Source organism: Gadus chalcogrammus, chromosome 5 (assembly GCF_026213295.1).
Source record: "Gadus chalcogrammus isolate NIFS_2021 chromosome 5, NIFS_Gcha_1.0, whole genome shotgun sequence".
Classification (NCBI taxonomy): domain Eukaryota; kingdom Metazoa; phylum Chordata; class Actinopteri; order Gadiformes; family Gadidae; genus Gadus; species Gadus chalcogrammus.
In genome coordinates this window covers 5,033,397-5,045,990 of record NC_079416.1, presented here as the reverse complement: position 1 = coordinate 5,045,990, position 12,594 = coordinate 5,033,397, and the positions used below count along the sequence as shown (strand labels likewise).

The window sequence follows — 12,594 nt, the reverse complement described above, 5'->3', positions numbered from 1 at the left end:
GAGTGGGAGTGAATCTCAGCATCTAGCCTCTAAAAGAATCCATCAGATATATGCTACATCTGTGACCTGACCAACAGAGGGCTTGACCCCTCCCTTCTGCTCATTGGTTTATTCGAAGACTGAAGAATACTATACATCGAGAAATGATCAATGATCTCACTGGGGTTCAAGACCATCGTCGGAGGGTCGAGAACGTTTGGGACTCTGTGAGATCATTGATCATTTCTCGATGTATATTATTCTTCAGTCTCTTCAGAAGCTAACCTGGGTACTAACCCGGGTGCTAACCTGAGTGCTAACCTGGGTGATGACCTGGGTGCTAACCTTGGTACTGACCTGGGTGCTAACCCGGATGCTAACCTGGGTGATGACCTGGGTGCTAACCTTGGTACTGACCTGAGTGCTAACCCGGGTGCTAACCTGGGTGCTGCTGTCTGCAGGCGATGATCAAGGAGTCTGCGGAGTGGAGGAAGCACGTGGAGGCCAACAGCAGCCTGATGAAGCGCTTCGAGGAGTCCCGCCTGGAGCTGGAGAAGGTGCTGAAGACGGCCCAGAGCTGCCTGACCGAGAGGGGCCCCCCCGAGGAGCTGCTGAGGAGACACACGGTGAGGGCCCCCACCCCGGGGACCAGGAGAGGCACTTCTGTGTGTGTGTGTGTCTGTGTGTGTGTTATATTAGGGGTTTGGGGTGTGTGTGTGTGTGTTTGTGTAAATGCTGTCTTCCTCCAGTAGAGGAAGGTATGACCTTCAGGTCTCTGTCGGCTTAGACTTTGTTCGGAGTGTATCCCAATTTCTATTAGTTTTCTATGACATGAGAGGCGATTCCCAAGACAAGGTTGATGCCTCACTCTTGGAAAACAAAACAGACTGAGTGCCCTTATGCAACCCAATCACCCACTCACCACTACAAGGTAGTGTCTGTCACTCTCCATTTTGTTCCGTTCCGTTGTGTTGTGCGTTAAGGGCTAAATGAGAGCCATTCATTATTAACTGCCTCGAGTGGTTCATCTGACCCTATAACAAGCTTTCATAATGTAAGTCCATCCATCACTGCTCTCTCTCCAACAAACAAACACGTCTCGCCTGACCCATTGCACAGTGCTTCTAACACTATAGTGTGTCTCCACGGCGTCAGAAAGCTTACAGCAATCCTTACTCCTTCAAGTAGCATCCTGCGTGAGTTATACACTCTTCAAAGACACCAAACAAATGGACTGTGCGGTCGATGGAATGCTTTCACATTGGCACTTCCATAATGCTTTGTGGTCACTCAAAGTGCGCTATAATGAGATTCACACATTCGTCATAAGTTCATTCACACGATGGTTGGCAGCGGTGGTGACTGTTTGAGGTGTAAACCACACAGGGACCTCTCAACACATTGGGGTGAATGTTTGCTCCTTCAGCAGGGATGCTGTTGGCTTCTAGGACGCTGCTTACATTTGAGCTTCTGCGACGTGGTTCTGAGACGACGACGTGGTTCTGAGACGACGACGTGGTTCTGAGGCTGGTTCTGCGCCGTGGTTCTGAGGCTGGTTCTGTGCGGACCTAACAGACGTCTCGGGGTTGATCCCAGAGGTTGCGCTGCCGCCCGACATGTTATTTTCTTTGGAGAGGTGCACCTCAGCCCTGTGGCGTACGCCGGTAACCATAGAGACGGAGACCATATCTACCTGTGGGCTGGTTCATGTCGAACTATGATGGATCACTTAGCAAGAGGGAACAGAGGGTCCAAACCCTGTATGGCAGAGGACTGACCTTTGACCTGTTTGGGGGCAGCAGTAGCTTGAAGTAGCCCGAAGGTTCCTAGTTCGATGCCCGGCTCCGAGTGCCGAGGTGTTCCTGAGCAAGACGCCTCACCCTGACTGCTCCTGACGAGCTTGCTGTCGCTCTGGGTGGCTTAAACGTAAATGTTTGTCATCATGCTGGGTCCTGCAGGAGTTCTTCGGCCAGCTGGACCAGCGCGTGCTCAACAGCTTCCTGAAGGCCTGTGACGAGCTCACCGACATCCTGCCTGAACCGGAGCAGCAGTCCCTGCAGGAGACCGTCAGGAAGCTGCACAAACACTGGAAGGTAGGAACACTTTGAATACATATAATCATCATGATTCAAAATGAATAAATAGATGACTAAGGTTAACCCTCACGGTATGGTGAGGTGCTTTGGACTAAACCCTCATACAAGTCATTGAGTTAGTTTGGATGGTTTCCTTTGCAAGAGAGGTATAAACATAGTTAGGCTCACCCACCACAACACAAAGCATACCACTATAACCTCACCACCACCAACACCTCCACCTTCACCACTACCACCACCACCTCCACCTCCACCACCACCGCCATCACCACCACAACCTCCTTCACCACTACCACCACCTTCACCTCCACCACTACCTCCACTACCACTACCACCACCTCCACCTCCACCTCCACCTCCACCTCCACCTCCACCACTACCTCCACCTCCACCTCCACCACCTCCACCTCCACCACCACCACCACCTCCACCCCCACCTCCACCACCACCTCCATCACCACCTCCACCCCCACCTCCACCACCACCTCCCCCACCTCCACCTCGACCACCACCACCACCTCCATCACCACCTCCACCACCACCCTCTCTGTGATTGAAACGCTCCCGTCCCCCTCCCCTCCCTGTCCAGGACGTCCAGACCGAGGCCCCCTTCCACCTGCTCCACCTGAAGGTGGAGGTGGAGAGCAGCAAGATGATGGCGTCGCTGCAGGAGTGCCAGGCGGAGGTGACCCGGGAGAACCGCCAGCTGGCCAGCGTGGGCAGCGAGCGGCTGGTGAAGGAGCACCGGGTGAGCGTCGCCATGGCAATTCATTAACTGATAAGAAGTTACCTTAGTCGGCCCCCGCCAACAACTGACAATGAAAACTGTCTTTAACTGAAAGACGCTGTAGTTTGTGGGAAGAGGACGTTGCTCCCAGTTGAGAGCAAAAATAAATAAAGTTCTCATGCCTTTTCAAGCTTCCTTGGACCTCTGTGACCACAACAGCATTATTCATCTATAGCGCTAGTACCAAGACAAGGTTGATAAACAGAGGGGTGTGTGTGTATGGTGTGTGTGTGTGTGTGTGCCTGTGTGTGTGTGTGTGTGTGTGTGTGTGTGTGTGTGTGTGTGTGTGTGTGTGTGTGTGTGTGTGTGTGTGTGTGTGTGTGTGTGTGTGTGTGTGTGTGTGTGTGTGTGTGTGTGTGTGTGTGAACGCAGGCCTTCTTCAGGGAGAAGGGCCCCCAGAGTGTGTGCGAGAAGCGGCTCCAGGCGATGGAGGAGCTGTGTGAGAAGCTGCCGGCCTCGGACCCGGCCCACCACAGCCTGGAGGCGGCCCGCCAGGCCCTGGCCGACGCCCAGGAGGAGGCGGACAACACACACCAGAAGCTCATGCAGCACCAGGACAAGTGGAAGGAGTACGCCGCCAGGTAATGCTAAGCTAATGCTATGCTAACTATGTTAAAGCTAAGCTCAGAGACTGAGGAGACTGTGGTTGTGCTCAGTCTGTGTTTAAAGGGTTCAGCTCATGAGGGCTATTCCAGGATTAGTGGTGAAACTAAAAGTGGTATTAGGATAATTCATGTCGGGGTGAATTCTGCATCCAGTACCACTCATGGCTACTGGCACACTGTAAAACATACATAAGTAACAGTATATTGTTACATAAATGTGTATATAATATACGTTTATGTTTCTTATGTAATATATTTTTACGTCCATGTAACTGTGGACTATGATTTCTATGATTTTCCCATTTTACTGATTTAAACAGTTCATATGATGAGATAAGATAAGATAACATTGTCACGAGTGTATTTTTGTCATTCTTGGACCCGAGTCAGTGTGGTCGCAGTGTGTTCATCGTGTGTCCCTGTTTCTCTGTGGTCTAGGTATGCAGAGCTCTCGTGCTGGCTCATCTCTAAAGAGAGCCAGCTCAGACTGCTGAGGAGCAGGGCCAACGACCCCAGTAAATACGGCCAGGTGAAGGCCACCATCACGGTACGACCAACACTCACTGTCTGCGGCTCTCTCTCCTCGCCCTGACTCCTCCTACCACTAGGGGCATGACCCTGGCCCTGAACACGACATTGAGATGAAACCCCTTGAAATGTTATATAGTGAATAGTTAGTGTATGTTGTTTATGTAGGTTTCCAAAAAAATATATACAACATCTGCTCTCATTAACTTCCCTCCGCATAAATCATTAATGTACTGTTGATGTTATTCAGGCCTCAATAGTCGAAGTCAAATACTTCAGGTCATTAAGGTCATTATTGTTTTGTTTCTGACTTATATTATTTTCACCATAGTAATCTATGCTTCGTTTCCCACTATTACTAAAATAAGACCACAGGTGTAAAATCCTAGTGATAGGATCTCCCCAAATGATACGAATGATATGACCTCCCCTAATCCAAAGGGAAGGAACCCAGAACTGGGACCCCTCCATCCAGGGAGGGTTAGGGGTGAGGAGGGGAGGCCACTCTGAACCCCAGCCTGCCTCTGCCTGTAATGCTTCAGACCAGTTGTTCAGATCCTCTGTGTGTGTGTGCTTAACCTCCAGGAGCTGCGGCAGGACGCAGAGCTGCAGGAGGGCAACCTGGGCTGGCTGCGGACGCGCATGGCGGCCCTCATAGAGGTGTGCAGCGACAGCGACGGCCAGCGCCACGGAGGGGCCCTCGGGAAGCTCTCCGTAGACTTCAAGGGCCTCATCGCCTCTCTGTCGGAGGTAGGGAGGACGTGTTTCCACGTCGTTTGGCACAGACTTGTTTTAATTTTACTGTTCAATGCTGCTACTGAGAGTGGTTAGGTTTCAGTTTAGGAAGACCAGTTTAAAGGAGTACATCCCATAATAAACACCTGTGGTGACTTAAAGGGCAGTCATTGAGGCCATGATGTGCAAGACACAGTGGACTGAAGTTAGCCATGAGATTGTGTCCAATAAATTGTCTTTTGCCTCTCAGACAAAAGACAACTCTTTTCCAGGTCAGTACCATGGTTAGCACCCATTAATGACGGTTAATTAATGATGATTAGTTCAGACAAAGAAAAGAGCTGCATCATTGGTGTATCGTTTTCACCTCACTAATTAAACACTTTAAACACACCCAAAGATATTGCTGTGGCTTTTACTTTTACATTTAAATTGACATTTAGGGCTTATATCCAAAGCGACATGCAAAAGGTACATTTGTCAGAAGAAGGTGAAACAATATATCGCTGTGGGTACAGTAAGGATGTTCATAGAACCAAATGCAGAGCACAAACAATCACTAGGTTAACCCATTCCCCGTTGACAACATGATAGCTAGAATAAGATGCTACACAACTAAGTATTCTAACAATAATCTACCTGCATACTTACCTGCATACTTTTAGTGCCAGGACAAACAAAATACAAAGAGTAGGAGGCGTTGGAGGGGGCATTGCAGAATCTAGGTGAAATCTGAACACCATACACACGCTTTGCCACATTGGGTGTCTTAGGCTCATGTTCAGAGTGATTGTCTTCATCGACTGGCTGGGGTATGTCACTTGCATGTCGCTTGCGGTAAATGTCAGTGGGACAGTGGGATGAGGACAGATAAAATGGCGGACTTTATTCATCCCAGTGCGGACATTTGGTAAAACAAAATAAAAACAAATACGAAAAGATAGGAAAAGGCATAACAACACAATATAATAAATAACAGTATCTGAATCTATAGTTACTAAATTATAGGAACATACTAACAGGGTCCAAAATGACCCCCTATGGTGGATGCCTTTCGACCATTCTGCAGGTCAAACATTGTTACGTATGAACTAGACTCCACTGGCCGATAAGAAGGCATGATTCTAAAAGGTCCTTGTGGACCCGCGTCTCCGTGCTGCCTTGCTCCCAGGCTGAGAAGATGGTGCTGGCTGTGGGGGACTGCGTCCAGTTCCGGGAGGAGGTGAGGAGCACCCTAGCGGAGGTGGTGGAGGGGCAGAAGGAGGCGCAGGCGGAGGCCGTCAGGATACTGGACTCCCAGACGGTCCGGGACGCCCAGCAGCTGCTCCTCGGGAGACAGGTGGGAGGAGAGGAGGAGTTCTGCTCTCTGTGTTTCTTTCTTCCTCCGTTTTTCAGTTTCTTTTGGTTATTTTTATAGGTTTTTTGGTTCTATGCTTGTTGGCTTCTTTCTTTCAATCATTTCAACTTCCCTTTTATTAGAATGTTTCTTTCTTTCTCTTTCTTTTTCTACGTTTTTGAAAATGTATTTTGAAAACACTTTTTACTAAATTCTAGGGCAAGTAAATTAAACCGAGATAAGGCAGCAAAGTCAGATACAATGTTTTATATATTTTTGTCAGTTTCTCAGAAACAATAACTTAATGACATAATACAGAAATAAAGTACAGAAATTAAAGGTTGATAAATTAATAGATAAACTGAATAGATAAACTTTTCAGAATAGATAAACTTGGCCCCGGGATCGGGGCCAAGTGTCAAGGACCAAGGGATGAGGCGGTGGAGGGAGGGGGGGATACGAGGGGATTCTCCTGGGGGGAGCAGGTTGGTGGATGAAGGGGTTAATGTGAGGGGGTTGGGCCTGGGGTGTAAACGATGGAGGGATGAAGGGCAAGTAGGCTGGAGGGACGTCAGCCGATTCCCCCGGGCGTTGACGTCGTGGTAACCCCTTGCGTCTGGCCGTCCACAGCAACTGCTGAAGCGTCTGAAGCAGCGGCGGAGGGACGTGCAGCAGCTGACCACCAGGGGGCAGCAGCTCCAAGCGGAGGAGGGCGTGGGGGACTCCCTGCAGCAGGACCTGCAGAGCCTTGAGAACACGCTCAGCAAGATGGAGCAGAGCATGGACTCCCAGGAGCAGAGCCTGGAGGTGAGGGAGAGAGAGAGGGGTATCGTTACAGTGTGGCCGCGGCGCAGAGATGTTGTTGCATTACGCGTCGACCAAATCGAAGCGCCTTCTCCATCCGTTGGTCGTGAGAATCTTAATTCAACATGAGTCCGCCTGTGGTGGTCACTTGACGTGGATTATCCGACCACATGACAGAATGCACCTCACACAACGACACCTATGGTGTCATCCTCTGCGCCACATGCAGTACGCCGTCCAATACCAAGTACATGGGGGCGTGTTGCAGGACTATGTCAGTAGTGAAACCCGACCCGTGGTGTTTTGTACGAGGTGACCACGTCGTTATACACCTGCTGCTGTGTCGTCCCCAGGTCACCCTGGCGGCCTGGCAGGAGTTTGACAGTCAGCAGGAAGCGGTGCGGGAGTTTGTGAACAAGGCGCGGGCCGCGTCCGACAGAGACCTGAACTTCAGCAGTCCCGAAAGCCTCGTGGCGGAGCTGAGCCAGGCCAGGGTGAGCGGGACCGACCACTTCCTATGCATCACGCTCTCCATGACACTCACAACTTTAAATAGACCTGAATATCACAAAGTGCAGTTAATTTTTTTTTTTAGGACAAATTGTTGGTGATTATAAAGTCAGTTTAAGCATAAGAAGCATCATGTATCAGAATAAGCGTAACATTACAAGCCACTTCAAACGTGTGTTTTATAGACACATGTGGTTTCGGATTGCCCGTTTGTTTCACCGGCAGAGAATGTGCTCACTCACAGCTGGGACGTGCGTTTCTTTAGGTGTTACTGAAGCAGTGTGAGGCGGAGGTCTCCCACATGAACACTCTGCTGAAGAGGGCCACTGAGATCCAGCTGGGCCCCAGGAACAAGGCCCTGCTCCTGGGCCAGGCGCGGGCCCTCAGCCAGCAGGTGGACCAGGTGGAGGCGGGCCTCAAGAAAGAGTAGGAGACAACGCCTTCCCACCACCATGTCCTCTTGGGACGCCCCTCACCGACTACACTAAACAGAGCAGAACTTACTGTTTTCCATCAGTCACGTCAAGTACATTTAATTAGTTAAGCCCTGTATCACAGTTACAAAAGTCTCAGATCACGTCACATCAGATGACCATGCAAAACCAAATCTGCAATGTAAGGTATAAATAATATGGCCTTTTCATCCCTGAAGAAAGAGCCAGGCCAATCCTCTCTCCACACTTAGTTGTTAAGATTAAAGATTGAGCAGCACTCATGTTGTGTTTAGACTTTCACCTGATACCTGTTGTGACTGGTCTAAGAGGTCGGGGAAGCTCTGTAATGACTCCCATTGATTACAAAAACTAACAGCAGAAGGCAATGCTGTTGCTTCCCAATAACACACTTAGTAATCTTCAGTGGCTACTATTGTCAGGGTGTGTATACCAAAGTATGTGTAGTCCTAGTAGTGTAATAGTATGCCTGTGACGCCCATTCTGATCTAGTGTGGTGACCCTGGAGGGGATGCGAGTGCAGTGGGAGCAGTTTGGGCGTGGCTTTGAGGCCTTCTCCGTCTGGATCTCAGACAAGGAGAAGCAGCTGGACCCCCTGAAGAGCTCCTCCGCCCCTCTGGAGCAGCAGATTAGCACCGTGAAGGTACCGGGGCTTTACCTCAGGGCTGGGTCGCAAGCTCTTGACCCACATCTTCCTTATCTAACAGAAATGTACTCTAGGATGCTTTGTTTGGATCAAAACGTCTGCTCAATTATTACTCATTTGTATTACATGTACCTTTACATGAACAACACTGGAACATTCCCGTTCTGAGGTACGGGATTACCGAAACCACGGTGTGACGTCATGGGCGGTGATCAGAGCCACGGCCGCTCACCCTGTCTCCTCCCCTCCCCTCTCTCCATCCCCGCGTGTCCAGGCCGTGAGCTCGGAGCTCCGGGAGCGGGAGGAGGTCCACTCCCGGCTGGAGGCCGACTCCCAGGCGCTGGGCCAGTTCCTGTCCTCGGGGGAGGCGGCCCGCGTCAGGGCGCGGCTCACCCAGACGGGGAGGTACTGGGAGGAGCTGAGGGAGAGCGTGCAGCAGCTCCAGGCCCGGCTGGAGGAGAGCTTCTCCCACCAGCAGAGGTTCAACGCCAGCCTGGAGGAGGTAACATACAGGGGGGGGAGGAGGAGGACACGGGAGTTGGCGGCTTTTTGAACCATTGTAGTAAAATTATCTCCTCCAAAGTTCTGAGGATCGAGGGGGGGGCAGTTTTTTGGCCATTTCTATTGATTCCTCAAAGTGTAACTGGTGTTTGTATTTATTTTTTTTGTTTTTGTTTGTATTTATTTGCTTGATTACTTTAATGTAGCCTAGAAGCTACAACGACGACACAGACATATTAAGTTGTAGGACTTTCAGTACGTCAGCTTATTTCTGTTTTTGGCAATAATATCGGTCTTACATTGATAACACACTGAGTGTTGTCATTTGGTCATGTTTCCAGGCACAGGCATCACTCATTGGTCTGCACAGTACACTGGAGCAGCCAATCACATCATGCTCCTCGTCATCAGAGACCTACAAAGCTCTTCAAAGCCACACGGTACGTCCCCACATCCTTTTACTGAAGCCTAAACACAGGAAGGGCTAAGCGGCCCCCTTCTGAAGTGAAGGGGATGACAGTCCCTCATCAGCATCTTCTTGATTCTCAGGACGTTGTACATGCGTTGGGACTGCCTTGGCTTTAGAGTTAGGGGTGATGGTTGAGAGTGTGGGGTTAGTGTTCAGAGCTAGGGGTTCGGGCTGAGAGTGAGGTGCTAGGGTTAGGGATCTCTTCGGCCTGCGTGGTAACTCCCCCTCCCCCTCCCGTTGCCCCCCCCAGGACGTGTGCCAGGGCCTTGAGAAGCTGAAGGCGGCCGTGCTGTCCCTGTCGGCCAGCGCCCGGAGACTCAGCGACAAAGAGGAGGCGGAGAGAGCGGCGGCCGCGCTGCAGGCCAGCTACGACGTCAGCGTGCAGCAGGCCAAGGACAAACAGAGCCAGCTGGAGGGGCTGCTGTCGCTCTGGCAGAAGTGAGACACGTGGCGGCACATGGACATGGGCTGGGGTTAAGAGTTAGTCAGGTGGAAGCTACAGTGGTTAGTACTGCTGCCTCACAGCAAGAAGGTCCTGGGTTCGAACCTCAGGGTGTGGGGGGGGGGGGGGGGGGGTTCACGTGGGTTTCCTCCAGGTGCTCCAGTTTCCACCAGACAACCATGTGAGGTTAATACTCCTGCCGCTGCCCTTGACCAAGGCACTAGGCAATAGGCATGCTGCTAGTGATGGGTTAATAGCAGATATCACATTTTGTTTTATACTAATTAGTACTTGTGTAATAAATAATGGTATCTTCTTTGTTGCTGCAGGTATGAGAAGGACCGGTCCAGCTTTGTGTCCTGCTTGGAGAGAAGCGAGTCGCTCTCTAACCCAGAGAGCCGCCGATTCTCCACCGACAAAACCAAACTGATCAGCGAGCTGCAGGACTTACAGGTACACCACAAACCCAATGCCAAATAAAACTAAACCAAACTGATCAGGGAGCTGCAGGACTTACAGGTACACCACAAACCCAATGCTAAATTAAACTAAACCAAACTGATCAGCGCAGGGTACAGCACAAACACCATACTTCTAGTACTAGTACTATACTACAAGTACTATATTATCCTAATGATACGATAGTATCATATAGTACTATACTGCTAGTACTATACTATACTGATAATACGATTACTATACAACAGCACTGATACTACTAGTACTATACTATACTATATTGATACTATGCATATCTACTATACTAAACTGATAATATTATTGCTATACTAAACAGATAATACTAGCACTATACTAAAACAATACTACTATACTACCTCCCAAACACACCTCCTGGTAACATGTGATGAGACGAGGGATCAGATGTGTTCCCCTCTCCCCTCCACCTCCTCCAGGGTCTGCACTCTGAGCTGTGCTCCCTGGAGGTGTGTCACGCGGGCCTGGTGGCCCTGGCCTCCGCCCTGGGGTCCAGCGCCCCCCAGCAGAGGGCCCAGCTGCTCAATGAAGACCTGGGGACCCTGCACACGAGGTGGAGCGCCCAGAACACCGCCGTCCCCCAGAGGTACGGACCGCCTGGGGAAGATCTGCCTCAGGGCGCTGGGGCAGAGGTACTGACCTCCTGGGGCAGAGGTACTGACCCCCTGGGTCAGAGGTACTGACCTCCTGGTTGATCCCTCCTGGGTCAGAGGTACTGACCTCCTGGGTCAGAGGTACTGACCTCCTGGGTGATCCCCCCTGGGTCAGAGGTACTGACCTCCTGGTTGATCCCTCCAGGGTCAGAGGTACTGACCCAGGAGGTCAGAGGTACTGACCTCCTGGGTGAGCCATGCGCCGGGGCACTGGGTTATTCCCGGCTGAATTCTCACATGAACTAACATTGCAAAAAAAAGTCTGATAGTATAGTATATTTTAGATTAGGTATTAAAGGTCCCATGTCATCCTACTTTATGGATGCTTTTATATAGGTGTTAGTGGGGCCCTAATACAGTATTTAATACAGTTCAAGAAATTTAGCCTTGGTGCAGAATTACGGCCACAACGAGCCAGTCCCAAAATGAGCTTTCCACAAATGTGCCGTATTTCTGAGGCGGGTCAAGGTGGAGGATGGGGTTGTGGCCCTGGGCAGCTTGCGGCCACCGTACCATGCGCTAGTTATTACAGTGGATGTATCGCAATGGCTCGGAATCATAATATAATTTGGAGGCGCACACAGCTTTTGGCCGTGATCTGTCAATATTCTAAAACACTCCGGGTGCTCCGGCAGGAGTCCTGGACATATAGATATCATATACATATAGATATCTATATAATGTATATTATCACGGCCGAAAGCTGTGTGTGCCTCCAGACGATATTATGAATCTCAAATAGGGTTGCAAAATCCGGGAATTTTCAAGGGTGGAAACTTTCCATGGGAATTAACGGGAATTTAAGGGAATGAACGGGAATTTATCGGATTATATGGGAATAAACTGGGAATTTTCCAAATTGAAGTTTGGCTATTCATAGGGAACTTAAATAAAGTTGTAAAAAGTATATTTTAATATCATCTTGACTAAAACCATCAGATGCCATTCCAGTACACTTGAATATCCATGCCATTCCTCAATCACATGCACATAGCACACTGCCTGCTGCATGGCTATTGAGACCACTTCCCCTACAGGCACTGGGCATTCCTCCATCACATGTATAGATGATTTCTAGAAGACTGGACCACACTTTTGACTAATTGTATCATTTAGCATGGATGTTTTCTTATATATATGCTTGGATATGATACAATTCGATTACATTACCCTATATTCCCAGTTAGTTCCCCTAAATTTCCATTCATTCCCATAAATTCCCATAATTCCCATAAATTCCCATGGAAAGTTTCAAATATGGAATATTTCCAAATTGTCCCATCTTAACCAGTTTACTGGTTAAGATGGGACACTACTGCGTCAGATTCTCTGACGTCTCTGGGGATTGTTGCTGTTTTTGGATTCCCGGTACTTCCACACTGAGACTCTTAGTGGGGGTTATCTCGGCCATGGTTGAGAAGACCGCTGCCGGGGCACCGGCGGGAGACAATCCTGGGCAACCATCGCGGGCAACATCCCTTTCTCCTCCACGTCGCGGTTCAATCTGGACTTCAGGGAGTCAAGGCCAAAGTTCCTTTCCCCCAATTCCAATTCCT

General features: G+C 49.8%; 1 protein-coding gene across 9 annotated transcripts in view; it reads left to right on the top strand.

The window, feature by feature from the left end:
- Nucleotides 1-12,594, top strand: part of syne1b (spectrin repeat containing, nuclear envelope 1b) — a 130,265-nt gene that overhangs the window by 28,717 nt on the left and 88,954 nt on the right. For all 9 annotated transcript variants that reach the window (XM_056591112.1, XM_056591113.1, XM_056591114.1 and 6 more), the window contains 16 exons: nucleotides 441-605; nucleotides 1,938-2,072; nucleotides 2,665-2,823; nucleotides 3,235-3,443; nucleotides 3,906-4,014; nucleotides 4,581-4,745; nucleotides 5,902-6,069; nucleotides 6,697-6,873; nucleotides 7,224-7,364; nucleotides 7,646-7,806; nucleotides 8,325-8,475; nucleotides 8,753-8,980; nucleotides 9,321-9,419; nucleotides 9,699-9,886; nucleotides 10,220-10,343; nucleotides 10,805-10,971. In XM_056591112.1, coding sequence (XP_056447087.1) covers nucleotides 441-605; nucleotides 1,938-2,072; nucleotides 2,665-2,823; nucleotides 3,235-3,443; nucleotides 3,906-4,014; nucleotides 4,581-4,745; nucleotides 5,902-6,069; nucleotides 6,697-6,873; nucleotides 7,224-7,364; nucleotides 7,646-7,806; nucleotides 8,325-8,475; nucleotides 8,753-8,980; nucleotides 9,321-9,419; nucleotides 9,699-9,886; nucleotides 10,220-10,343; nucleotides 10,805-10,971 — 2,546 coding nt within the window. The remainder of the gene's footprint in view (nucleotides 1-440; nucleotides 606-1,937; nucleotides 2,073-2,664; nucleotides 2,824-3,234; nucleotides 3,444-3,905; nucleotides 4,015-4,580; nucleotides 4,746-5,901; nucleotides 6,070-6,696; nucleotides 6,874-7,223; nucleotides 7,365-7,645; nucleotides 7,807-8,324; nucleotides 8,476-8,752; nucleotides 8,981-9,320; nucleotides 9,420-9,698; nucleotides 9,887-10,219; nucleotides 10,344-10,804; nucleotides 10,972-12,594) is intronic.